The sequence below is a fragment of the Ambystoma mexicanum genome, chromosome 11 (genome assembly GCF_040938575.1).
Source record: "Ambystoma mexicanum isolate Mex_15411 chromosome 11, UKY_AmexF1_1, whole genome shotgun sequence".
Lineage (NCBI taxonomy): Eukaryota > Metazoa > Chordata > Amphibia > Caudata > Ambystomatidae > Ambystoma > Ambystoma mexicanum.
This window is the reverse complement of record NC_090934.1, coordinates 428,488,976-428,516,566: the sequence shown is the minus strand read 5'-3', so window position 1 is coordinate 428,516,566 and position 27,591 is coordinate 428,488,976. Positions and strand designations below refer to the sequence as shown.

At 46.2% G+C, this 27,591-nt stretch overlaps 1 protein-coding gene across 2 annotated transcripts in view; it reads left to right on the top strand.

Moving 5' to 3' along the window:
• CRY2 (cryptochrome circadian regulator 2) overlaps positions 1-27,591 on the top strand; it is a 190,919-nt gene that overhangs the window by 6,565 nt on the left and 156,763 nt on the right. For both annotated transcript variants that reach the window (XM_069623255.1, XM_069623256.1), the window contains exons 2-3: positions 5,265-5,373; positions 25,286-25,428. In XM_069623255.1, coding sequence (XP_069479356.1) covers positions 5,265-5,373; positions 25,286-25,428 — 252 coding nt within the window. The remainder of the gene's footprint in view (positions 1-5,264; positions 5,374-25,285; positions 25,429-27,591) is intronic.

Genomic DNA, 27,591 nt, shown 5'->3' with positions numbered 1-27,591 from the left:
TGGAAGATGTATTTCATGCCTTGCTCCCATTTAAGAATTCTTGCTTTTTAGCCGTTCTGCTTTCCCAGCCCCCTTCACAATATGGTTCCCTTTCTGTTCTTTTCAACTTCTGGCTCCAAAACTATGGAATTGCCAACCATGGACATTCTTCCTGCACTAGCCCCAACTTGGTCTCATCTTTTGAACCTATCCCTACGCTAGTTTCCATCTGCCTTTAAAGTCACCACTATTATCCCTATTCTCAAAAAACTCTCTCTGGATCCCTCTAAACTCTCCAACTTCCACCCCATCTGCCTCCTTCCTTATTTATCTAAACTGCACGAGCGCATTTTTAATTCTCAGCTTAGTTCCTTTCTTAATCCATTCAATTCACTTCCTCCTCACCAGTTTGTGATCCGACTTGGATTTTACACAAACAGCACTGGACTTTCTGTGCTAAACTCGATTTTACAGATTCGTCATCTCAAGCCCCCACCCATCTCCGTCCTACTCTATCTCAGTGCTGCCTTTTGACACTGCGGATCACCCTACTTTTCTTTTCACACTTTCCTCTCTTAAACTCTCTGACACTGCTTTTTAGTGGTTCTCTTCTTATCTATCTAATTGTTCTTTTGCTGTTGCATGGAAAGGGTCTATCCCTGAGTTGCACCCCCTTCCCATCGGATTCCCCCATAGTTCTGTCCTCGGTCTGCCCTTATTCTCTCTTTATAAGTTCCCTCTGGCTATGCTAATTCTTAACCATGGGTTACAAGTGCACTTATACGCCGGTGACGCTCAAATTTGTTTTTTTTGCTCTTCATTCACTGACTCTATCCACCAGCAATTTACTTCTAGTCTTTCTGTTGTCCAATCATGGACGGCTTCTTTGCCTAAATTCGAACAAGACGGAAATATTGTTTTTCCCAGCTTCTGCCTCTATTATTCCTCCCCATCTACAACTCCCCCTCCAGCTTCCTGTCAGCCGTCAAGCGCGTAACCTTGGATTTATCTTTGATTCTCTTTCTCTCTAGTCTCACATTTCTACTGTTTGTTACTAGCAGTTTCATCTCTTCAACAACAGGAAAATTCGCCACCTCTTGACTTTTGCCTCTATCAGGACACTCTTGCAAAGAATTGTTCTCTCACGCCTCCACTACTGCTGTTCCTTATACGTTGGCCTCCCCAACTATGCAATTTTGCCATTACATCCATTGTTCATTCCTCAATCAGGATACACGTCTCTTCTAAACAAGAAAAAGCTATTTGAAACATTCAAGGAACGTTTTACAATTCTAACTTCTACCTCTATGATAGGCAGTATTCCATATTGTAATAAAAAGATATGTATATATCCTCATATCTGTAATGTGGTGGGCAGTAAAACAAGATGTCCCTGTGTACTATTGCCTGTTTATTATTATCATCATATCAGTTATGTGGTCCCATGTTTTGAAAGAGTCATATGAGGATCATGTGTTAAATCTGGTGTTTCCTGTGTATGCCGATTAGCATTCCGGCATCTTGTTCGATTTTGGTTGGTTAATTTTTCTTCTTCGTTTTGTACCACAGCAGATATTTGTAAATCACTTTGGGTAAGCGCTATAGTAATCAATAAATACAAATTAAACACATTGAAACATAGGGAATGAATGCAATGTCAGATGTTACCAGAAAGCTTGTTTGTCTGCCATTAAAGTATATTAATGTCTATAGCAGCAATGCATCTGACATAATGGAATTTCCAAAGTAGAAGGGTAACACTGCACATAGCAGAAATCTGGCCTCATCATCTGAACAGGTGGGTGTTTCGGTAGGCATGGCACCAGTAGGGTTCTGATCCTTGGTATTGAGATTCTTGAGTTTATGGACACAGAGAAGATGGGGGTGGAGGGAGAGAATCTTTAGTCTGTAGGTAACAAATGAGCTTTAGAGATTCCAGGCACCCTTTATGACTTTCCCCCTCTAAGATTTGTAAGTATGGTACGTGAACTGCCTAAAGATGCCACGCATCGCCAAAGCTAGTTAGAAAGAGATGCTCTTTCAAAGAAATCACTTGAGGTCGATTACTTCTTTCTTTCACAAAATCAGAACTCTGTCTGCAGTTTAACAGTGGACCCCATGCCCTCTAAGAAATATCTGGTGGCACACGGAACTCACACAGCAAATCAACCAACCGGCTTGAATCACAACTTGTCTGCAAAGAGAGGACCTGCCAACAATCATTCTCTTGTCATGCACCCATCTTCTGGAACTCGATCTCGATTTCGGCTTGGAATGCCACCACAATTCTCCAATTTTGCTAATCTCTAAAAACATGGCTTTTTTAACACTTGACCAATGACTAATTCCAATACACGCACATACGGACGCACATACCACAACTCATAGTACTGCTCTGCTGTTAAGAGACGCCAGCCCAAAATGCCTGCTACACACACTATACAGCGCTCTGCTCTTCTCAAACTAGGTCAGTGCTTTCAACAATAACATTAAAAAAAATGTAAAAAATATAAGAGGGTGTTTATGATACAGGTCCTTTCTTGAGGTTTCTTCCAAAGTGGGCATGTCCCCTACCTGAATTAAAGACGAGTGTGGGGTGTCAAGAAGAACCGTAGACACCAGCAGGGGTAGTCCAGATATAGTATCTAAAATGTATATCGGGATTGAGTAGTTAGTCTCGCACCTCAAGGGAAACAGGCAAGTTGGGTGAGGCTCTTCTGTTCATAAGATTTCTCTACCTGTAAACAGAGCTCTGGGTGTCACGAGAACTCCTGTAGCACTGATGTCTGGCGATGGTGAGCTTTCTTCTTCATCTCCTTTTACTCCAGAACACTCAGCGTAACATCTTGAATGACAGGGCAGCAGACACAAAATTCACATGAGCCCACACTGGCCAGCAGGATTCAAGCAAGATATCGGGGAAAATCAGTGTAGCCTGCAAAGCAACAAAAGACCAGAGCCCAGGCTCTGGCTGTCAAGAACAAGACTTTCGCTCGGGCGGGCTGGAGGCAAGGCCTGGGGGATGGCCAACTAGTACCCCTTTTGCAGAGGCCACATGTCTTATGCACAGAAGACACACATCAAGAGCCTTCTTCCAACAAGCACTAAAAAGTGTACATTTTCCTACGTTTGTGATGCAGTGATAGAGAGGCAACCCACATGCTAAAGTCACTGACTGAGTAAACGTGAGATCAACCCTAGTGTAATTTATGTTACCCTAGGATTATTGGCTGATTGGAAAGGACATGAGGAGAAAAGGGGGCAGGGTGCAGTGAAGTGCTAGAACATGTATGATGGGAAAGCAGAGTAAAAGGTATTATAGAAAGGAAGAAAGAATCGAACATAACAGAAATAAACTGTGATGTTGTAGTGAGGCAAAGTTGGAGAGGTAAGTCTGAAAATATAGGCGGTGTGATTAGCGGGCATGTGTGCTTCCCGCTCTGCACGTTCGCACCTCGCTCTGCCTGCCACCCGGGCCACGGGTCAGGCCTGGAATAAGGAGACCGATGCAGTACGTCTTTCCACGTCTCTTTATTCTTCTACAATACCTACCCCTTCCCTTCCATTCCCGCCACTTCTTTTTTTCCCACCCTGCACCCAAACTGGCCCCTCCCACACAACGAGACTGACAGGCCTCATATTAGCATGACAGGCAGTAGATGACGAGGAGAGTGATTGTGAAAATTATTTTTTTCTTTCTAGCCATTTCCTTGTGGCCTACATGACAAAGGTAGGTAGTGCCCCTCCGTAGGCATCCATCCCTTTCACCATTGTAGTCCATGCCCATCGATTGCTGATTTCAGCCTCACTGTGACTTTACATCAGAATTCTGACACCAGCGTGGATGATTTCAGCGCAATGCCAGAAACACATTAAAAGGAAAAATGGTAGCAATAATGAATGCCAGTTCATTTAGTGATTCTGCTTGACAACGTATATGTATGTTATGTAGGCTGATATATAGGTTGGGATTATAGAAGAAGACAGAAAAAAGAAGTGGTCTCTTACCCTAATATTCTCCTTTGTGGATATTTTTGGAGTATGCACATGGCTGTGCGTTGGTAAAATATCTGCCTGGAATAACCACATGGTGGTGGTTTGTTGTGAATCGATGTAGAATATTTATTGATACTTTCGTGTGCAAATTTGTAAGAAAAAGTTGGTGAAATTACTGTAGGATGATTTGAAATGATTCCAGAAGTGATTTTGCTTTAAGCATGAATGGGTTCTGGGAATGGCAGGCATCATTTTTGTTTAGTGTTAAACATTGAGACCTGGTTTGGGAAGTCTCTTCATTGATACATTTACTTTTGTTTTAAAGTGTTTGCTGTGATTGCATTCAGTAAAGCTTTTACAGATAGCCGTTTGTGGGGCCCCAACTAACTTGATTTTCGTGATAATGCTATTTGAGTTGTATACATTGCACGTCAGCCAGGGATAATCCTGATATTACAACAACCACTCCTGATATTAGTGCCTTAACAATAGAGGGTAAGCTAAAACCTGCCTTAACACAAAGCCGAGGGGAAACGAGGTGGATTCCTGTTAGAAAGCATATGCCTCCTGCACACATTGACAGATTCAGTCACCCAGGATCTGGAATTTCAAAGACTAGTTGGGAGAGGGCTGTTGGCGGAGCACTGCACTGTAATGTTAATAATCCCATGTTCACGTATGCTGTTAATGCCGGTGTCTTGAAACTTTTGGGGTGCCAGGAGCTTGTTTTCAGCTTCAGTTGGTGCATGGTAGGATAACCTCTAGGAAAATGGTTAATCTTGCTCTCTTTCTCTCCCTCTGTGTCAGCTGTGCTTTGGTGTGTGTTACACTATGGCCCTCATTACAACTCAGGCATTAAGGGTTAACGCCACCGTTAACCCTTAACGCCTGATTCCCACCTTAACGCCTGCTTTTTGCAGGCGTTAAGTTCCATTGTGCTAAGGCACCTTGGTGCTAATTACGGCACCGTAATTTACGGTGCCGTAATTAGCGCCTTCCCCACTCCCATTATGCCCTATGGGGCAAAAATGGGAATGGGGAAGGGAAAATGGGAAATGGGGATTTACCGCCCCACTCACCTTGTAATGGGCGGTAAATCCGCCATCCACCATGGTGTAAACGTAGTTTACACCATGGTGGTAAAGTTGGTGCACTTAGCACCTCAGTTGTAATGAGGGCCTATGTCATTATTAGACGTGTGTCCTCAATGCTTACTTCTCACGCTATTTATGACTATAGAGTTTTTTGTGTGCAGAAATAGTTAAATCTAGTTTATTTTCTCTTGTCAGGTTTCTTCTGCAGTCCCTGGAAGACCTGGACAACAGCTTAAGAAAGCTGAATTCAAGGCTGTTTGTGGTGCGAGGGCAACCAGCAGATGTCTTCCCGCGACTCTTTAAGGTAAGTAAGTCCTCGTCCCTCTTCTCCTCGGATTTATTCCACGACGGTCTCTCTCTTTGCCCATGTGGTTTGTGTTTGCTATATTGCTGGCTGGAATGGGGCTAGTTTCCTGCAACACTTGCCCACTTTAAAAAAAAAAATGAACCCTTTCCTCCAGGTGCGCAAGAACATCTAAATTTCATGTGTGGGGGTCATGGGTTTCGGGTTCCAACCCTTCAAATGTTGGGAGAGGTGCTAACTTCAGAGACAGTGGGGTGGGGCACACATATTTCTGTGAGGGCCATCTAACATCCTTATGCATTCTAATGAGACTATTCTAGTGCAAGTTAACTCTCTCCTTTAAGTCTGAAAGCACCCACTTAATGACTGATGTGAGAAGGAGCGGTCTCTCGCCCTCTCTCTACCCTTCCAATCACTCCCCTGGCATGCAAGTGCTAACCCCACATCATGATGGAAAGTTCCCAAAAAATTATACATATGAATGCAGGTGCTAACATTGAAATGCTTAGGTTCGTAATTGCAGGACCTTTGTTAACAGGGAAGCCCAGGCGCTGTTTAACATCTGTGTCCTGTTCTGTACGACCACGGCTCTGTAGGTCATCAACATAGCCCAAAATGTCACGGGGTAGAGAGGCGGAAGCCCGGTCAGCTCAGTGGTGTTGCACCACTGCTGGCCTCTGCCTTTCTCAGGCTTTGGTACCCCTCTCACCCCACGCCTCGGTTTCCCCACCTAGACTGCCTCTGTCCCTCTTCTGAATGACCCTCCCCCAAGCCTTTTTAAAATTCTTTTGGGGAGGTAAAACGTTACTTGAAAGGAGGTCTGTTATCATGGCCACTACATCCTCACATAATTGAAAGGGCGATTTATTCACTTTACTAAATCGTATCATTTTTGGTGTTGGGAAATGTTTGGGGCACTTGTGCCACAAAATTGCCAAAAACATTGTTATGAGGGAGTGGGAATGGGGGTTCTGAACTGGGAATATCTGGTTGATATAGCAATGGGCAATCCTATGGCATGAAACCCACCAAATCACTAAAATCTCTTTTTCCAAACTCCTCCGCCATACTATCCAATGAGAAGTTCTCTAACAATATTTGCCTCATTCAGCAGCTTTGTAAGAAGCAAGTTGGTTGCCTGGCTTAACATTTCCCAGCTGGACAGTGATTTCATATTGAACAATTTTGGGTTATTTTTGCATGGACTATTGGGTTATTTTTGGCCCATTTCTGACAGCAGGTCTGTTTTTTTCCCACCTGAGGCTGCCTTTCTACACACATCCACCCACCCAATGGCCACTCTCTCCACCTCCCACCCCCCTTGGTTGGGTTTTGTTTGGGCTACTTTGAGAAGTCCCCCAGGGCTGCTTTGTTCTTCATATGTGTGTCCCCAATCAACCACCCACTCCCACTCCCTCTAACCCCACCCACCATACCCCCACCCTCTCTACCCCTTCCAACCCACCCTACCCCCACCCCTCTACCAACTCCCACCCACCCTACCCCCACACGCTCTATCCCCTACCCACCCACTTGACCCCCACCATCTGGACCCCCACTCAACCTACCCCCACCCAAACCCCCACCTGCCCAATCCCCACTCTTTCTACCCCACGCACTCTACCTCCACCTACCTAACCTAACCCCATTCTACCACCACCCACCCCACTCTTTCTACACCCACACATCCTAACCCCACACTGTCTACCCCACCCACCCTACCCCCACTCTCCCTTCTCCTACCCTACTTCCTCTCTCTCTACCTCGCCTACCTTACCCTCTAACCCCACCAACCCTAGCCCCATTCTCTCTAACCCCACTACACTACTCCACTCTCTACCGACAAAATCCCCACTCGCTCTACCCCTATACCCACCCTCTCTGCCCCACCCACCCTACCACCAGTATCTGCCCTCACAAACCCACCCTACCCCACACTCTCTCTACCCCACCCACTCTACCGCTACTCTTTCTACCCCCACCCACCCAACCGCCCCTCTCTCTACCCATATACCCAAACTCTTCCAAATAAGCCACCACGAAATGAGAGAGATTTAGCGGTTTTGTTCTCGTTCTCCTCCTAGGCGGTATTTGTAAATTATTATGCGTGTGTCCTTCACCATCCAAGCGCCTGTGCAGATGGCGCCCGACAGGATTTTAAATGTTGATCAAGCAGAGCCATTAGGCAATGTTGCGTATTTATCTATTTATTTATTTATTTATTTATTTATGTGTTTTTATTAAGCACACCTAAGGCAACATGAGGCACCTGCAGGGTGTGCCACCAAAATGCCCACATAAGCAGCACATTCTATCCGTTTGCCAAAAAATATCACCTAAGACTGCAAATGTCCTAGCACTGGCCCTTCAAGAAAGAGTGGCCTACACCGCCCACGGTGCAATACAAGGAGGTTCGATTGCCCACCCCTTGGTACAGCGTGTACCTGGAGATCGAACCTGTGTTGCTCCGGACTGCATCGTCCTGCTTCCAAGGCGAGCACGTTGTGCGTTATTAAATTGGGGACTGCACGCAAACTGCCTGCCTAAGAGATCCACGACTTGGACATGAAAGCATTTAATAAAATCAGTCAATTCTAATTAAATCCCATCACAGCGTGTCTCCGACTATGGCTGCAAGGGGAGGGGGCGGTCATTGAACATTGCTCTGTAATGCCAAAACATTCCAGCAGGTTGCCACATTGAGGCACCAGTTACATGCATTGGCTACGGCTATGGAGGTAATGCGTGAGGTGCTGAAATGCATCTGGAAACACAGAGAGAAAGAGCCTGTGAGCAGACAAGGGTTGCAAGTAAATATGATACCTAGACCGACCATCTTTTGACCGGAATCGGAACATTCCCCGATAAAATAATTTCTACCCATCTTGGAGTAGTGACCCTTTCCTGATTGTCACCACCTGCACCATACAGAGGCCAGTCCACCATCCCTGGGCATCAGGGGGTGCCACGTCCTAAGTCCAAAAGGGCTCCCGCCGCTGTGAGAGGCACCTTGCCATGGCACGTCTCCTGGATGGCACAGCCTTTGATCACGGCTCTAGGAAGGGGTCTTCGAGTGCCCCCCCACTCCCTGAAAGGGAACACTCTGAAAGACAGCTAGAAAAGAACAAGAGACTGAGGCCTTGTTCAAGGACAGCCAACTAAATTTGAATTCATTTGAATTTCCTTCCAAAACAAAGGGCCACTATGGGCTCGCCACATGTTTACACAATTGCCCGAAGAATGAGAGGCAGCTCGAGTGCTTTTATTTCGTTCTCCCCAATACTTTCTTCCAGTTTCTACTTCTTTCTTAAATGCCACTTCCTCTTTCTTTTGAAGCTTTTTGTTTGAATGGGGCCTTACCAGTGTACTAAATACACATTCGAACACAAGTGGGTTTAAATTGGGACACAGAAAGCACCCCAAGTGGTCTCACTATCACACTCGGAGACCCCTATAATGCATTGCCTAGCAGCTACAGGAGCTTAGCACAGGGTGTTGCAATCCGGATGCATGTGTGGTCCCACTGCAGGTGTATGTGTTTGTCGCTCCATGGGAATAGGGGACCTCTTGGTTTGCCCAATGCACCCATACTTAGGGTGACTAGACGCCCCAGTTGTGCCGGCGGAATTGGGTGCTCTGTCCCCCTTTCTCAAGATTATTTTTCCATTGGAAAATGCAGCGGTTCCGGTTTTTGGTAGTAAGTCTTAATGGCTGGCAGGCAGGAATGTACAATCTTACACAGAAGAAATGCTGCATTTTACGAATTAAGATAGCGGTAGTTTGCGATAAATTATGATATGTGTTTATTCCACCAGTAACACCTAAACCTCCTTCTCCTCCAACCGCTACTCCAGTGTAGTGCCTTGACAGCCAATTTCAAAGTTATTCCTACTTTTATGATGGGTGCCCTGTCCCGGTTTTTTACTTTTTAAATCTGGTCACCCTACCCACACCCACCCCCCTACCATCATTGTGGGATATGGGAGGGAGTGAGGGGTGGTGCACAGCAGTCCAGGAGAGGGAAGGCATGGCGGTGTATTTTCCAAGCCCACTGTCTCCCCACTTCTGCCTTTTTTGGTGTGCAAGGAATGCACATTTGCATGAGCAAAAAGTCGGGACATGTAAAATATGTCTTGTAGGCTCTCCATATTTTTTTTTACAGAATTACTAGAACTAGTACAATTCGGCCATTTCTTCCTTAGCAGTTATTTCCCGTGCAGATCGCCAGTGTGTGGCAGGAGAGAAAACGTCTTCTACTGAAAGTCACGTGAATTTATCAAAAGTGGCCATTTTCTAAAACGGGCTGGCATTAAAGGGATGGTCTAGTAAAAATTTTTATTTCAAAAATAGATAGGCCACATTAAAAAAAAAATACTAGCATCCTCTGTTTTAAAACTTCCTATGTAAAATTTTGAGCTATTCAAGCTCAAAATTCGAAAAAGCAAGCACAGGGGCGCTGCCATTTTGTGAAATGGAGGCCCTCCTGTGCTGGCTTTTGCTTTTGCGGCACTAATGAAGGAAAAGCCAGCCAGCTGTAGTAAACAAAGTCTACCGCTGGGTGGCTTTCCCTTCATTAGTGCCGGGACTCGGAGGACGCGGACAGGAGACCAGAGCAGGAAAGCTGCAGCTGAATCTCGTTAAGTGCTATTTATTTTTTTTTACAAAAAATAAGCACTAGCTGCGGTTCTTTTTCTAAGTTTTCCGGGCTGGAGGAGCCCGGAAAACTTAGAAATAAACCGCAGCTTTAAAAACGTTGTATTTATGTTTGCGGTCGCTTTTGAAGCGACCGCAAACATAAATACAACGTTATTGTGTTGGAAAACGCTGCGGTTTTAAAACCGCAAAGTTTTCCAACACAACCGTGTTGTGTCTGCCTGAATCTGCTTTACCATTTGGGGCTCTCGGGCTCCCCGAGAGCCCCAAATGGTAAAGCAGATTCAGGCAGACACAACGCGGCGTTGCGGAAAACAACCGCGTTGTGTCTGCCTAAATCTGCTTTTCCATTTGGGGCTCTCGGGCTCCCCACGGGAGAGCCCGAGAGCCCCAAATGGAAAAGAAGATTCAGGCAGACAACGTAGCATTTCCCATTTGGGGCTCTCGGGCTCCCCACGAGGAGCCCGAGAGCCCCAAATGGGAAATCAGCTGCAGGTAGAAACACTACGCGGCATGTAAACACAACCGCGTGTGTTTCTGCCTGCTGTGGCTTTCACTTTGGGTCTCCGGTGCTCCCCTCCGGTGCACCGCAGCGTTTTCCAACACAATAACGTTGTATTTATGTTTGCGGTCGCTTCAAAAGCGACCGCAAACATAAATACGTTTTTAAAGCTGCGGTTTTATTTCTAAGTTTTCCGGGCTCCTCCAGCCCGGAAAACTTAGAAAAAAAAACGCAGCTAGTGCTTATTTTTTGTAAAAAAAATAAATAGCACTTACTGAGATTCAGCTGCAGCTTTCCTGCTCTGGTCTCCGGTCCGCGTCCTCCGAGTCCCGGCACTAATGAAGGGAAAGCCACCCAGCGGTAGACTTTGTTTACTACAGCTGGCTGGCTTTTCCTTCATTAGTGCCGCAAAAGCAAAAGCCAGCACAGGAGGGCCTCCATTTCACAAAATGGCGGCGCCCCTGTGCTTGCTTTTTCGAATTTTGAGCTTGAATAGCTCAAAATTTTACATAGGAAGTTTTAAAACAGAGGATGCTAGTATTTTTTTTTTAATGTGGCCTATCTATTTTTGAAATAAAAATGTTTACTAGACCATCCCTTTAACTGGTCATGACATCGCTTCCTCTAATGCCACCTCCTGTGGTGTTGTACCATCTGTATGCTATTTATCCCACCACTTATTTTTTTAAACTTGTGCCCTGACTATCCCGCAATGTTTTGCTACTGATATTCACCACTGGGAACTAATAGCAAGGGATTTAACTATGTACCAGTATTGTGAAAACAAAACTGTTTTGGTGGTGCGTATTGTCTTACTTCCTGTCAGGGCAGGGTCGGACTGGGGCGCAAAATTGTGTCGGGCACCAATGAGAAAGAGGCCCACAGTTGCAAATGGAAATTCATTCCATTTGTGACACACTATTTGAATAGTACCCAAGGGGGAGTTTCTTGATAACATGTGGTGCAAATTGTGCAATTTAAAGAATATTTATTCACCAACATTGGTCTAAACTACTAGCTTCATAGTGTAGTAACTCAAACTGTCCGATATTGGCCAAAAAATGGGCCCACTTTGAGCCAAAAAACTGGCCCACACTAGAATTTTGCTTTTTTGGTTCAGGCATTGCCCTATTGCCCTATAGGCCAGTCCAAGCCTGCACAAGGGAGCATGCTTAAACCCATCTGGCACTTACAAAGGGACATGTTTAGTCTCGGGAGTCATGTGACATGGAGCAGCAGTAGTGTGATGGGCTGGTGGTGGGCCGATCTAGGTCTAGCACTGTGATACAATTGAAGCGGAGGTGCCCACTACGAAAAGGGGCTGCCACCAAACACACCCGCCCTCCTCCCACGGAGACCACCGCTAGGGCAAACCGTTACCGTCGGTCCTCTATGTCCCCGGTACCAGCTGCGGTACCATATGCCAATGCGGCTACCACCGCTCCTTTTCTTGGCCGCCTCTCCTCTTTGCCGGTCACCAACTACCTTTTCCTGGTGGCAGCACCGTTTCTTGGGGACCTCTTCAGTATGTCCTGGGGTGTGGCGAACAAACGGGGGGCGGTGTCCGGTACCAGCTGCACCACCCACAGCAGCGATTGCACCCATGCTGTCTTTACCTTCCTCGTCGCCAGTGATACAATTGAAGCGGAGGCGGCCACTATAGTATGTACACCACATACTTTGTCCTTGGTTCAGCACTCTCTGGGTAAGAAAACTGGACACAAGATAGGACGCCGGACACCGGGCTCCCCACATCCCTTGCAGCCACCTCCGTTCACCAACTGCCAACGGTCACACCACGCACTAGCATTCCACTGGAACCCATAGTGACCTCACAGAGCCACGCGCACACGCGCCATTATGACACACTGAACTGGCCCGGGCCGCCCAAGCTGCTGGCCGCCGGCCCCAGATCCGGCATTATGGGGCCAAGACTTTTTGGGCCCTGGCACTTATTTTTTTACAAATTAACCACTGACTGTTTCCGCACATTTTCTTCCAGTGTTATTTTATTTTCCAAGCTTTCTAAGCTCTCTGAGGACTCTTCCTTTCCCTTGGGCGGTAGAGTTATGAAACCTTAATGCATTCCTTCTTTTGGAGCTATTTTATATCAGAAGGGTGGTCTTCATCGCATCTTCTGTACCAATGATGAAGCTCGTTTCTTTTTTTGTCATAGGAAGCTTAATAGCTATGTGAGTTTTAAAGGCCTGGTTGTGCTGCTTTACATGCCGATGACATGCTTTCATTAGTCTAATTCAGGGGATCCGCAACATGTGGGTCTACATATGTTCGGAACTATGACTCCCATGCCCCTTCACCATTGACTGTGCTTACTAGGGTTGATAGGATTTGTAGTCCAAAGCATCTTGCGAGCCAAAGGTTGCAGATGAGTGAACTCGCACTCCAACAAAACATCTTGAAACCAAAGTTAAAAGAAATGGGGAGGAGGGCTGCCATCATGGTTGTCTGCCGACAAGGCATGTCTGACATTCCAGTTATCCTTATTTAAATGAACCATCATGCAACAGTCATTACATATTTAAATTGACCAGGTGCAAAAAAGAGAACACTCAGTGATCTAAACGGCTTCTTATTGCCTCATATTGCCACGCTTCACTAAATTAAATGGCATCCATTAACTTAAACTGCAACAATCGGTGTCATCATCATCATCATCATCAATCTTAGTTTATTCGAATGATTAATTCATTGAAAGGGGGTCAAGGAGAGAGATTACGGGCTCAACTTCCCATGAGGCCTGAGAGACTGACAGGCTTTCATGACTTTGCTGTCAACACAACTACTCTTACAACTTCAAACATGCCCATTCCTCTGCTGGAAGTCCTGCAGCATTCAACCAGATGTAAGTAACCCTTGATAATAAAGCACACAATCCCCCAGAGGTAAAGAGAATAGAACAGAGTATTACTTATCTGCTACGTAACCAGCACTGAAAGAGGAAGAGGACGAGCTGCTCCTAAAAGGTATGGACTGAAGAAGGACTGGTTGGCTAGTTTATTTAGGCATTTGTTAAGCGCACCGAACCCGGGGTCATCTGAGCATAATGGTTGTAGCGTGACTTTGAAGAGGGATGGGGAAGCCTGCCATCACCCCCCCTCCTACTAAATTCATGACAAGGAAGAAGACCAGAAAACGAAGCAATCACCCATTCTATTTTGGACGAATTCCCAACTGTCCCATGATTGACAAGTATGTTGAGAGGTATCCCCTCAGCCAGCCACACCGACGAAGGGACATACAGATCTATCCATGCGTGGATGCAGAGCCACAGGCTATGATTAGAGACACCTGTATGGACAGCTTGGACTAAACACCAAGAAGCCATGTTGCTGACCTCGTTAGAGACACCATGACATAGTAGCGTTACACATGAAGCACACGTGCCATCCGCACTTGGGGACACAAACACGCACTTGAATAGTTGAAGAACACGAGCTTACAGTTCTATAGTTAGAGGTCAGATACATATACATACTGTCATTGCTTTTATTATTTTTGCCACTAGCCAAATGCACCAACGCAGAAACTGCAAGGCGCAACAGATCCTGAGCAGATCTTGCAGATGCTTACACGCGAATGGCCCTATGGAACGGAAGGAGCACCTATGGGACCTGACAGAGCCAATTGTGACTAACCTATGGAAATGTAGTGCAGCATGGATACTGTAGAAACCGCATTATAAGGTTTAGGAAAATTACAGCAGGCCTCAGGGCTCTGAGCAAGAGACGAGCTGAGCTTATTCAGGCTCGACAGTGAGCAAGACATGTGGGACAGGACCCACAGCCAAGGTCAAGAGATATGGATGGCATTCCAATCCCCAGACGACAAAGGGACGAGCTGCAGAAAATACGAATAAATCCTCATGATTCAGAGCTGCACAGCTCAAATTCGTGATCTCTCAACATGTGACGCGGCCGAAGCAGACAATGGACAGCGATTGGCAGTGGGAAAGGAGAGCCATTCCCAGGCCGCCAGGCCCACACTTCAAGAAGTATGCAACAAGTGTTGTGCCAGACAGGAGAGCACTCTCATAAGGCAAGGTGGTGCACACAAGTTACAATACAGAGACATAATCATTCGCATTACCTTGAAGAGGTACACAGTGAGCTGAGAACCTTTGCGGATCCCATGCCTGGGGACGTCAGCTCCAGCCAATCACAGTTTATTACACTAGGGGTGGGTAGCAACGGGCAAGAACCAATGATAAGTCAACAACACTGCAACACTGTTATAGTTAGAGACTTGGGGATGGAACAGGCCAGCCACCTGACATGCGAGGGCCAGTAGAATAACATCTATAATGTCCTATAGAATACTCAATACCCAATCACTTGGCCTGATAGGGTTTCTGGAGAGGGGTCAAGTTTTGACGAAGTGCTTACGCCATTTGGATGTAAAACAGGCCTGTGAGCTGAGGAAGAGCGGAATATACATGAATATTTTCTGTTCCTGTGCTGATCCCTGTTGGTTTTGTCTGTAATAAACCACAGTGTGAATTTACCATTGACTGAGTTCTCTGTGTATCCTGGGGAAGGGTGTTGGGCCCTCCATGTCCGCCGACTTCCAGTGTCCCTCTGGCATACCTGGGGGTCCATCCCCAAAAACATCTGAGAAGGGTCTGCATTTTGGCCCTGGTTTTATGGCAAATGCTATCATTGCAGTGTTTGTTTGATATTCAAACAGTTTCTGCTTGACCAGAAAATAAAGGAATGAGAAGCATGATGCTCACCTCTGGTCTTGAGATAGAATTGATTGACTGGTCTGATTTGGTTGTTCCATCTGTAGTATGATGTGCTCCTATAATATATAAAGGCATTCTTTTTTAACCCTTTAGGGTTCTACTTGTGAACTGCTGCTGGGGTCTCATTCTTGCATCTGTGTGTCTGATTTCACAGACTTGTCCACAGATTGACTTATTCCTTTTTCCAAGCAGAAGTCTTAGTGAATAGTGAGGGGGCTTTGTAAAGTGTGTGTTTCCAATGGTAATCTCATACTTGATGCTCCGCTCCATACTTTTATTTTAAGCCCACTGTACTTTAATTTTATGCATTTTGTCATGCTTTCTGCTTTTTGTCAACATTTACTTTGTTTTGGGGCACAGCTGTACTTCCTTTGCAAACCATTACCCTTGCATCTATTTCATTTGGTGGAAGGTTTGCTTTATCCAACTTAATTTTAGTTCATTCTTCCCAGGTACTTTGCTCCCACATTTGGTGTTGTCTTTGCTTATTCTGCTCAATGATGCTACTTTATAAAGGACTGATATCTTAAGTTAACCAGGCTTTCTTCCAAAACCATTTTCCGCAGTATATTTATTTCATAAGGCTCTCACCACCTGGATTGCTATTTCTTGCTACTCTGCTCGAATCACTTTATGAGCATAAAATATTCCATTGTGCAAAAGGAATCGTTTATATATCTCTCCCAGAGCGGTTTCTTAATTCCATAGAAACCACTTTCTGCCCTATCAGTGCTTTACCACAGTAAATCTACTTCTAACTCAGAGACAAATCATCACATATTTAATATCTGATTTGTTTTACTTGGCCTTTAAGCCCAATGTTAAAAGATAGCCTGTTACTGAGCAGACATCGCCAGGTAGAATGCTCTTTGCCATGTACTGGAAAAAGAACCCTTGCCTGAATGCTTTAGGGTCTATTCCAGTAAGCATAAAACAGGCAAACTCGTTAATGTTGTGGAGCCATGCCACCAGGGCCCCTCTACACACACACAGTCGCTATGCAGGACTATCTATATCCAGATACCCAAGCTGAGGCCTGGATAGGGATGCCGTTTTATTCCACCGTAAGAGACTGCGTGTATATTCTATCTGCAATGGTCTGTGGCTGCGGTCCCATACGGGTGCGGAGCGCGATAACCTTGAATCTTTGTGATCATCATTTATAGTTCTCTTTCTTCTGCTCAGAAAAGGAGCGTCGAGGTAGATGCTTTGTCTGCATTCTGAGCAAATGCAGGTTATGTGGGGGAGTTACTATGCGCTTGTCAGAATTTCAGGTTTAATCCTACCACTTGTTATAGATAAGAAAAAAGTGAAATGTTCTCGGGTGTCACGTCTTGCTCGGGGCCTTTGCTAAATAAAACGCAGAGACGGGGCATACGTCTTATCTCCTTTATTCACAAACTATATCTGCCTTCCCCACTTGCGTTCCCTCCCCTCCCTTTGCCCCCCCCCCAATCCTTGGTTCGTTTCCCTTAAGGGGACCGTGTCCCCTTTAGCCTATAACATCCGGGTACACGAGAACGTGAGGCAGGCCTGCCCTCTGGGCATTCATACTTGCAGATGATTTTCTTTATTTTTGTTCAGAGGTGGCATATTTTCAGGAGCTTCTTAGGGTACAGATTATTCCTGCTGAGTTCGTGCCGCTGACCTTCTCACGAGGGGTGTTGCTGTGGAGACCAATAAGCTGTGCTGAGCGCCCTGTTCTCGCGAAACAAGGCTACGAATTCAGAGGACAGAACATTTCTAGGCAGGGGCGCTCTTACACCAGATTGCACCCTAGGCGGGAAGCATCGTTGGCGCCCCACCTACAAAATTGACAATCCAAAAAATGGTATGTTACCAATGTTGTATGTTACAGAGCCCCTGTCATCCTGTAATACACATCCCCCTTCACACCTGGGTTCCCGAATCATCAAAGCCTCGCTCCTCATCGAGGCTCGCATGCCACGTTCCACTTCTACATTCAGCAACAGTCCCTTTGAAAATCTGGCCCAAGGACAAGATCTCTCTGCAGTTGGGATGTGTTTTAGGGCAACCTTTCATCACATGCTCATTACTCAAACAGCCTGTGCTCTCGCTGTCTATGAGTGACTTTAACTCATGCCATGTTCATAAAATGCTCGCAGCACCACCATTTGGACCGACCTAATACAAAATCCCAGCAAAGGACACCACAACATCTCCAGTTTGAAAACCAAACATGTTTCAGCTCTGCTAATCAGTGCTTATGGATTTACGTGTGTGTTTTGTACTGAGTTCCATGACACCAAAGCCATTTCATAAGGCACCTGTTTAATTTGGTTTCCCTTTTCTGTAAACACATTGTTGCTGACTGTGTAGGAGCCTCTAACTCTGCCCATGCCTTACATTTACACTCCTCTTAATAACTGCTTTGCCGATACAACTGCCTTCTCTCCCTCTAAATTCAACATATTGGGCCTCATTACGTCCCTGGCGGTACGGGAAAAACGGCGCCGTAAAAAGTGCCGGCGCTGTTTACCCCGTACCGCCTCATTACGAGGTCCCATTATTAATACATCTGTATTAATACTAAGGATACATTCTGAGTATATTCCAAATTCAACAAGGTGTGTCCCTCACACCATAGTACCTGCATGGCGTGTGCTTTCTCATTCCTATGTTTTTAAACCATACATCTAGATCGCTTGAGCGGACGCTCCGGCTCATGGATTGTTCACTAAGGCTACCAACCCCGACAGCCAATCCAAGGGATCCAGGCTGGGAGTTGCTTTCAACCCCAAAGGTAGGCAACACATAATGGTCCACTTCACAGCATAGCAAGAGTTTCCCGCTATGCACACCACTTTATGAAGGAGGTTGGTGGAGGCAGATGACTAAGGCAGCCTTGCCTGTGAAGACAGAAAGAGTAGTAGCAAAGAAAAAGGAAAAGGGAATGATGATGCAGACAATCCAACATTTGGAAAATGTATACTGGACCATCATGCTAGAAGACAATCAGAATATCATTAATAGCGTGTATGTATCCCGAAAGGCCCCTGTTTATGGATTACATCATTATAGATTGAGGAGACGTAGACTCAATGGGCCTCATTAAGACCTTGGCGGTAGACATGCCGCTATTGGCGGCATAGCTGCCGCCGAAATCGCGTCCGGGTCCTCAGAATGAGGAATTACCGGGCCATTCTGAGTTCGGAAGGCCCGGTAATTCCTCCTTCCAAGGACCCGGACCCGGTCCTTCCCCATTCCCATTCAGCCCCCATAGGGCTGAATGGGAATGGGAGAGGGAGCAAACAACGGGCCATTACGAGTTGACCCGTTGTTTGCTCCCTCTTCCCCTCGCGGGACCCGGTAAGCACGCCTGGTTTGACCAGGCGTTACTTCCTGGGTCCCGCGAGGGGACCTCGTAATGAGGCGGAATGGGGTAAACAGTGCCGGCACCTTTTACGGCGCCGTTCATCTCGTACCACCATGGTCGTAATGAGGCCCAATATGTTGTATTTAGAGGGAGAATAGGCAGTTGTATCGGTGAAGCAGTTATTAAGAGGAGTGTAAATGTAAGGCATGGGCAGAGTTAGAGGCTCCTACACAGTCAGCAACAATGTGTTTACAGAAAAGGGAAACCAAATTAAACAGGTGCCTTCTGAAATGGCTTTGGTGTCATGGAACTCACACGTAAATCCATAAGCACTGATTAGCAGAGCTGAAACATGTTTGGTTTTCAAACTGGAGATGTTGTGGTGTCCTTTGCTGGGATTTTGTATTAGGTCGGTCCAAATGGTGGTGCTGCGAGCATTTTATGAACATGGCATGAGTTAAGGTCACTCATAGACAGCGAGAGCACAGGCTGTTTGAGTAATGAGCATGACACCTGTAGGCACAGAATGAACCCAGCCAAAACGTCTGATGTTTATATGCACCGCTATCGGTTGTGTGCTCTGCGCATAGAGCTGTGTGTAACCTAGTGGTTCAAAGCCAAGCATTGATAGCCAAACACAAGTACAGACATGGGAGCTGACACCACAGGCTTCCTGCCAAGACAACAACTGGCTACTTTGGTCAGCCTAACACATGGTAAGGGAGCTCAGTGGGTTGTTCTCTGCGCATAGAGCCGTGCATAACCTAGTGACACAAAGCCAAGCATTGGTACCCAAAACACATACAGCCAGTGCGCCAGCACCGCAAGCTTCCCTCCCAGCCAACAACAGAATTTTCCAACCAACCTATCACATGGTAAAGCAGTTTAGTGAGCTGTGTGCTCTAAGCACAGACCTGGCTGTATGCAAATGCAAATGTCCAATGTTACACACATTAGAGTCCAAAACAAGTGCATATGGAATGGGGTGCGGGCATTGCAGGCTTCCCTCCCAGCCAACAACGGGCTACCTCAGCCGACTTATCACATGGTAAGGCAGCACAGTGGGTTGCATGCTCGGTGCATAGAGCTGCTTGTAACGTAGTGGCTTATAGCCAAGCACTGTTACCCAAAACAAGTACAGTGTGTAGGTAAACACATCAACTGTGAGACCACCACTCCACATTTTCGCCCACCATGATACAAATCGGCCTGTGTGTGGAGGTTTGGTCCACTCGCATGTGTTCTAGGGCTCTGTGGTATGGTGCAAACAAACTCCCTATCAGAATAATAAACCCAACAGTTGGAACAATAGGGAAATAATACCAGAACAAGTTTTTCTTTTTAACTATGAAAGGGACTAGATTTTGATAATTAAGAGGCCCCTCCTTTATTTTCTGTTACTTTATCAATTAAACAACAGAATATTTGATGGCAACAGGAAGGGGACAGCAAAATGAGGAAATGGCGATAATTATTGCCAAAGATTGTATCCACTTTCTGGGAACATTTTTCAAGGTAAAACTACCGCTTTAATGTAAATGCTTTTGTGAAGGACACTAGGGCTGGGACTGACGTGTGCAAGTAGTTACTGCTAGAGACCTCATTCAGCTATACTGGTTCCTTGTCTGTTCATGTGCAGGGAAGAAGAGCGAGGAGGAGGGGAAAAGCAAAGGGAAGGTAGTAAGGGAGAAAAGGAGGGGACGACGTGAATGAGTAACAAAGGTTATATGGAGACTATGCATAGCCTGTTTCTATTAAGCCTATCTTCTAACTACTTTGTGCTCTCCCTTCTCTGCACACGCAGGCAGCATGCTGGTCTGGCACAATGGTAATATCCGCCATGCTGGGCCTGCGAGTAATGGAGGGGTGGGTACTGAAGGATATACATTAATGATCTTACAGTTACTTATCAAGAATAATGGTTAACACTATTATGGCAATCTTGGCAGTGACAGTCGGCACAAGGATGGCTTCTGGGCTCTGTGCTCCTCCTGGCTGGGCACCTGCATATGTCCTGCCTGGCTGGGCCTTGATCCTAATTCCTCCGGCAATTTCAGCGCCAACTGACACAGGGTCAGAGCAGGGCAGGCTGTCCAATCAATCAACCCCTGTGTCAGTGCAGCTGAAGGAGGGCACGCATGGCCAGGCCTGGAGCCTGGCTGGGGCCACCTGGGGAAGGGAAAACAACAAATGTTGCTATTTGCTGCCCCGAGGCTGCTTAGTGCTAGCATCAAAAAAATCAACGTGGTGCGGTGCCTGGCTTTGCAGGAGCACTGCAAGCACGAAATTGGAATGCAGAAACTGCTTGCATGCATTCAGTCAGACTGGTTTGTTTCTTTTTTGACGAGATACTGGACGGACTCTCGGACTGCTGTTTTGGCACCCCCTACAGGCTGACACGTCAGGCAGCCGCCTGCACTGCCTGACGCAAAGACCGGCCCTGCCAGCAGTTACATTCCATCCACATGCAACACAGCCCTTATTGGGGCACCAGGAGAGCTTAGAAATCTCTTGCTATGGTTAATAGTTGAGAATCGCGCATAGAAACACTTGTGTAAAGGCACGTTATAAATGCCACATCATATCATATCAATATACACCAGTATCTGGTCATTGCATCGAAAGCCATACCATCGAATGCATTTGTATCACATTTTTTACATCTAAAAAATGTGCATCGAATGCTTGTTTTTTGGGGGTAAAGGGTTAATTTTTGTTTAGATGGATTTTTAAGGGTGAAAACAGGGATTTGTGGGCCCCCCAAAAGAAATAAATAAAAATAAAAGCCATTTAGATGGAAAACAATGTGATGCTAAAGCACCTCGATGCAAGGGATTCGATGCAATGACCATAAACCATATACACCCCATCCCTTGCAATGAGCCAACAGAGTAAAGCGACATGTGGGGTTGTAGTCTTGATCTTCCCGTAGTGGATCACTGCTTCCATCATTCCTATGCAGGACTACTCCTCCTTTGAATGCCTGGTCTGCAGGCTCTCTATCACTCCTGGCCTTTCACTGTGGCCACTATCTACAGGGTGCCTGGCCAGGATGCCTTCATTCTTTCTGAGTGGCCTGACCTATCCTCCTCCCTCCTCGCCTCTACCTCTCAACTTCTCTTCCTCGGAGACCTGAACATACACCTGGATGCTACTTGCCCTTCTTCGGGACTCTTTTGCAACCTCTGCGACTCTCTCTATTTTTCCCTCTGGCCTGACTCTACAGGGCACACCCTGGATGCTCTGATCTCCTCAGACCTCCCCCTCTCTAACCCTCGCACCACTCATCTCTCATGGAGTGATCACTTTCTCCTTTCCTCCCACCTCACTCTCTCTACCCCTCAGGCCAAGCCGACTCCAGTACTGTCACCTACCTTCTCGGTCATCCGACCCATGAAGTGTGTGTCAGCTGAGGGTTTCGCTGCTACTTTCTCTCCTCCTTCTGCACCTTTGGATGACTCACACCCTGACACAGTCCTATCTAACCTTCATCTCTCTATCTCTAACACTCTTGATGTCCTTGGCTCTGTCATGAGGATCCACTTGAAGCCCAAATCCAAGTGCAACTCTTGGTGTGACTCCGAGCTTGTCACCCTTAAACGCAAGTGCAGGGTGGCTGAGAGGAAGTGGAGGGCATCAGGTGCACCCCCTGACAAACTGGCCTGCTCCAAAAGCAATGCAGACTCCATGACTTTGCCAAGAAGAGAGCCCACATCCAAGCCCACATCTCTGCAGCATCTAACAACTCGGCCAAACTCTTAAAAATCTGCAAGGAGCTGGCCAATCCCGCTGCAGTCTCTACCTCTCCTGTTCCCTTCCAGGCCCTCTGCACGGCCTTGGCTTCTCATTTCATCACTAAAAACTCAGGATATCCTGTCCACCCTCTTTTCCTCTACCTCCTTCTCCACTACTATCCCACCTGTGGCTGTTCTCCTCCACCTTTCTCTTCATTTGCGTTGTTCAACCCAGACGATGTTTCTAGACAAGTCTGATCTATACGAAGTCTCCTCAAAGCAGGTTCTCCCCTGTTCATCCAGAACCATCAAAGACCACATCGGCACTCTTGCTCCAGACTTGGCCGATTTCTGCAATCACTCCTTTACCACTGGAACCTTCCTCTCCCCCTTAAGTACTCCCTGTGAACCCCTTCTAAAGAAGCCCTCTGACGATCCTTCCCCTCCGGCAACTATCACCCGATCTCCATCACTCCTTATCTGGGCAAACTCTTGGAAAAGCTGGCTGTCTCCCTGCTTAATCTTCACACTGAATCTGTTGGTTGTCTCCACTATTACCAGTCTGGCTTCAGAGCTGCCAGAAGCACAGAAACTGCTCTCCTAAACACCCGTGAAGACCTGCTCTCCAACCTTGATTTTAACCTTCCTTCTGTCCTCATTCTCCTCAATCTTTCTTTTTTGATACGGTCAACCATGCCATCCTGCTCAATTGCCTCCATGATAACCTGGTTATCGCTGATCAGGCCCTGGCCTGGCCGGCCTCCTTTCTCACTGACCGACCCTCCCAGGTCCAACCTGGGTCTTTCCCCTCTTTCCTCTCTCTCTCTACTTGTGGTGCCATCCGGAGGTCTAACTTTTCTCTCTGGCTTTTCAACCACTAGCTGGCACCTCTTGCCTACCGCATCCCTAATTTGTGCTCCAACTTTCAGTGTTATGCGGATGACACCCAGCTCTCTTTCAGGCTCCCCTCAGCTGCCTCTTCTCCTTATCTCATACCAGACTATCTGGCCGCAATTCAGGAATGGTGCGCCGGCAGTGATCTCTGCCTTAATGCCAATAAGACTGAGATCCTCCTCATTGGAACACCTGCTCCCTCCTTCCCTCTCTCTCTCTGGCCGCCGACTCTGGACCCTCTTCCTGCTCCTACCTGTGAGGCTAAGAACCTTGGGGTCATCTTCGACTCCACCCTCTCCTTCTCTCCTCACATCTCTGACATCTGTAAGAAGTCAAACTATCAGCTGCACCTCCTCAGAGGTATTCTTCCTTTTATCACTTTCCCCCAGAAGTTCTGGTTCTCTCTAGGCTGGACTACAATCTTCCTGCCCCTACTCTCCGACCTCTACAACATATCCAGAACATGACTGCGAGACTTGTCCTTGGCCTCAAGCCCAGGCATCGCATTTCTCCAGCTCTTAAATCTCTTGACTGGCCCCTGTGGCGGCAAGGATCAAGTTCAAGACCCTTTGCATCGTCCACAAGTCCTTCTGGGGCTTAGGACCGCACTACCTCCAACTCTCTCTTCCTAAACATCTCCCTTCTCATACACCTCCAACTCTCTGAGGGTCAGTCGCTTTTCCAAGCAGAGAGTTGGGGGCAGCTCTCTCTCTTAAACTGAGGCCTCCATCTGGAACATCCTCCCTGCCTCTCTCAAACTTGAGCAGAACCAGCTCCGGTTCTGTAAGCAATTGAAGACCTTCCTTTTTGCTTCCGCTTTTTCTCTTCCTCTCCCATGCTGATGTCCCAACTGCTCCACGCACTGGTCCACTGGCTACCCTCTGAACCTGGGCCCAGGCTCCTGCATTTCCAGTTGCACTTGCACGCCTCTTGGCTCCTCCAGCACTTGGGGTCTGTATCTGCAACCCTACAGTCCCCTCGCTCTGTACTTATGAGCCACCCCGTGGCTGCACCTATTGAGTTACCTGCACTTAGCCACCCGCTGGCTGCACTTTGAGTTTCCTGCACTTCTCCCAACCCCCTCGGCACTTCTCCCCTTCCTTTTCCCTGCACTTGCACGATCCGAATGACATAAGGCCTAGTAGGATCGTTGTTTTGTCCTCCCTCTGCTCCCCCCTCCTTGTCTTTTCGCGCCTAGAAACACTTGTGTACAGGCATGTTATAAATGCCATATCATATCCTATCATGGGGTGCTCAGTAGAACAGAGCCATCTCTTGCCATCTAGCAGAATCGGCTCCACTATTTTCTTAGAGGCTCACGTGAGTGCTCTGTCATTCTGTCCATATTGAAATGCTTACGTGCAGAGAACTAAGCAAACCTTTTGAACTCTTTGGGAGCCATTGATTATCTGCTTGACCCCTTTGAACATCGTTGGGCAATTGGACATTCTGCTTTATCTCCTTGTTTAAACGAGTAGGAGAGTACAGGGCTTCTGATTTGTCTGCCTATTGAAGTTCATAGTGGGTTACAGGGCATCAAATCCAAACGTCCACCGCCCCTCATCAACATTTTGAAGATCGCTAAACACCAAATTCTTCTGTTTCACCACAGATATGTGAACTGTGGAGAATAACAGGATGCCAACCCCATCTCCCAAGAACATTATACAAGTAGATGTAAGAACCAAGATTGTCTCCCAATCCATCGTTGAAGTGTGATGGGACTCAGGACACCTGGTCATTTTAATATTTAAATGCCTTGTGAAAGAAGTATTCGTCTACTGCCATCGAAATGTATTCTGGGAAGTAACATTTCCCCAGATGTGTTCTCCAAAAGCCTGAGCATTAAATCATACAAGGGTTGCTGTTAATCGTTTTTTGTTTCCATGTACAGATAATCTGCAAATTAACTGCCTGTGATAACTGCTAAGTGATTAATACGATTATTAATGAAGGTCACTTTGCATGTATTAGAGCACATTGACGTGAACTTTACCCTGTTCATACAAGAACTGCTCTCTCCTTCATAGGAATGGGGCGTGACACGACTCACCTTCGAGTATGACTCCGAGCCCTTTGGGAAAGAGAGAGATGCAGCCATCATGAAGCTGGCAAAGGAATCTGGGGTGGAAGTGATCATAGAGAACTCGCACACACTCTACAACCTGGACAGGTGAGCAGAAACGACCATAGAGCACATGCAAACATGGTGCAACCTCGACAGATGATTGGTAGCTGTCATAGAAAACTTGCAAACACTCTAACACCTTGACACGTGGTCTGAAACAATCATAGTCAGTGCAAAAATGCTACATTCTCCATAATGCTGTAACTGTCATGGAAAACTCGCAAACACTCTGCAACCTTGACAGGTGAACCGAAGCGATCATATAACACGTGCCAAACCCCGACAGGTGATCTGTAGCTGGAATAGAAGGCTCGCAAGCAGGATGCCACCTTGGTAGTTGGTCTGAAACAATCATAGTGAACGTGCAAAAATGGCACAACCACGACAAATGAGCTATAGCTGTCACTGAAAACTCACAAACACTCTGCAACCTCGACAGTGGTCTAAAAAAATAATACCCCAGGTGCAGCCTGCCGGTCCAAACAATAATACAGAAAATGCAAAGATGTATGCCAATGATGATGTGTTGATCTCGCAGACCCCAGGTGCAGCCTGCCGGTCCAAACAATAATACAGAAAATGCAAAGATGTATGCCAATGATGATGTGTTGATCTCGCAGACCCCAGGTGCAGCCTGCCGGTCCAAACAATAATACAGGAAATGCAAAGATGTATGCCAATGATGATGTGTTGATCTCGCAGACCGCAGGTGCAGCCTGCCGGTCCAAACAATAATACAGGAAATGCAAAGATGTATGCCAATGATGATGTGTTGATCTCGCAGACCCCAGGTGCAGCCTGCCGGTCCAAACAATAATACAGGAAATGCAAAGATGTATGCAAATGATGATGTATTGATCTCGCAGACCCCAGGTGCAGCCTGCCGGTCCAAACAATAATACAGAAAATGCAAAGATGTATGCAAATGATGATGTATTGATCTCGCAGACCCCAGGTGCAGCCTGCCGGTCCAAACAATAATACAGAAAATGCAAAGATGTATGCAAATGATGATGTATTGATCTCGCAGACCCCAGGTGCAGCCTGCCGGTCCTTCTGTGAGGACCGAGATATGCAGGTAAATCGATCTAAAACCAAAGTAATGGTATTTCATAGTGGAAGGAAAAAACATCTCATTACAATTGAAGGGTACTGAAATTGATCATTTGGATCACTTTGACACTTTGCGTGTTCGAATCTCAGTTAATGGTTTATGGGGTAACCAAATCAACCATCATAGCTGTGTATTGAGACATAGAGCGGGTACCACATTAGGCTTCTCTAGGAAGCTCGATGGGAGAGCTGCAGAAGAATGCCTTGAGGTCCATAAAATGCAAGCCTGTTCGGCTGGATTATATGGGGATGAATTGTGGGGGTACTCTAGTACGCAGGTTATTGAATTTGGTGAAAATAATTTCTTGAAAAACCTTTTATATCTCCCTAGAAGTGTCCCTAAAAATTCCAACATATCTAGAAATCGGGCTGATCCCTATTCTGTGCGAAATCCAGCTTAGAGTGTTGTAGCTGTGGCTATGTACGCTTACAAGAAAGGAGCTTTGTGCGTATAAGGAGGCACTAGGGGATCTCTTGAATTTGAAAGAAGGGACAGAGTGGAAATGGATTACTTGGGTACAAAAAATATTGTGGTTTCTAAGTCTAGTTGGTGTGTGGAATCTGGATAGCATTTCGACTACTATGAGCCCATCCAAGATCAAGGAGCAATTATTTGTCCAGGCCTGCCTTGGGCTATATGTTCATTAACCTTGGTTTTAAACGATCGTTAAGAAGTGAACCTTAATGTGGTAACGTGCCCTAGAAAGAGAACTCTCTTTACGATATTTAGGTTGGATCTGCATTCTACTGCCAATGTTTTGGCATCTCGGTAAAAAGAGTGTTCACCTTTATGTTGTTATTGTAGAGTAATTGCTGTATCTTTGAATACTTTTTTGTTTTTCTGCCCCTTATTTAAGGAACTAAGGTCTAAACTGTTGCTCCCAGTAAAAGTTTAATAGTGGAAGGATGCAATAGTGTTCCTTAAAACTTTGTTCAATCTTGATGTGATTTCAGCTTTTGCAAATTATCTTGATTCTGCTTGTTCTACACGTGACCAATATATGAAAATGATCTCTATTTAAATCTTTTAAAATTATTTTACAGTTTTTAAATGTATTATTCCTGTCAGCTGATGTAATGAATGAATATGCTGTT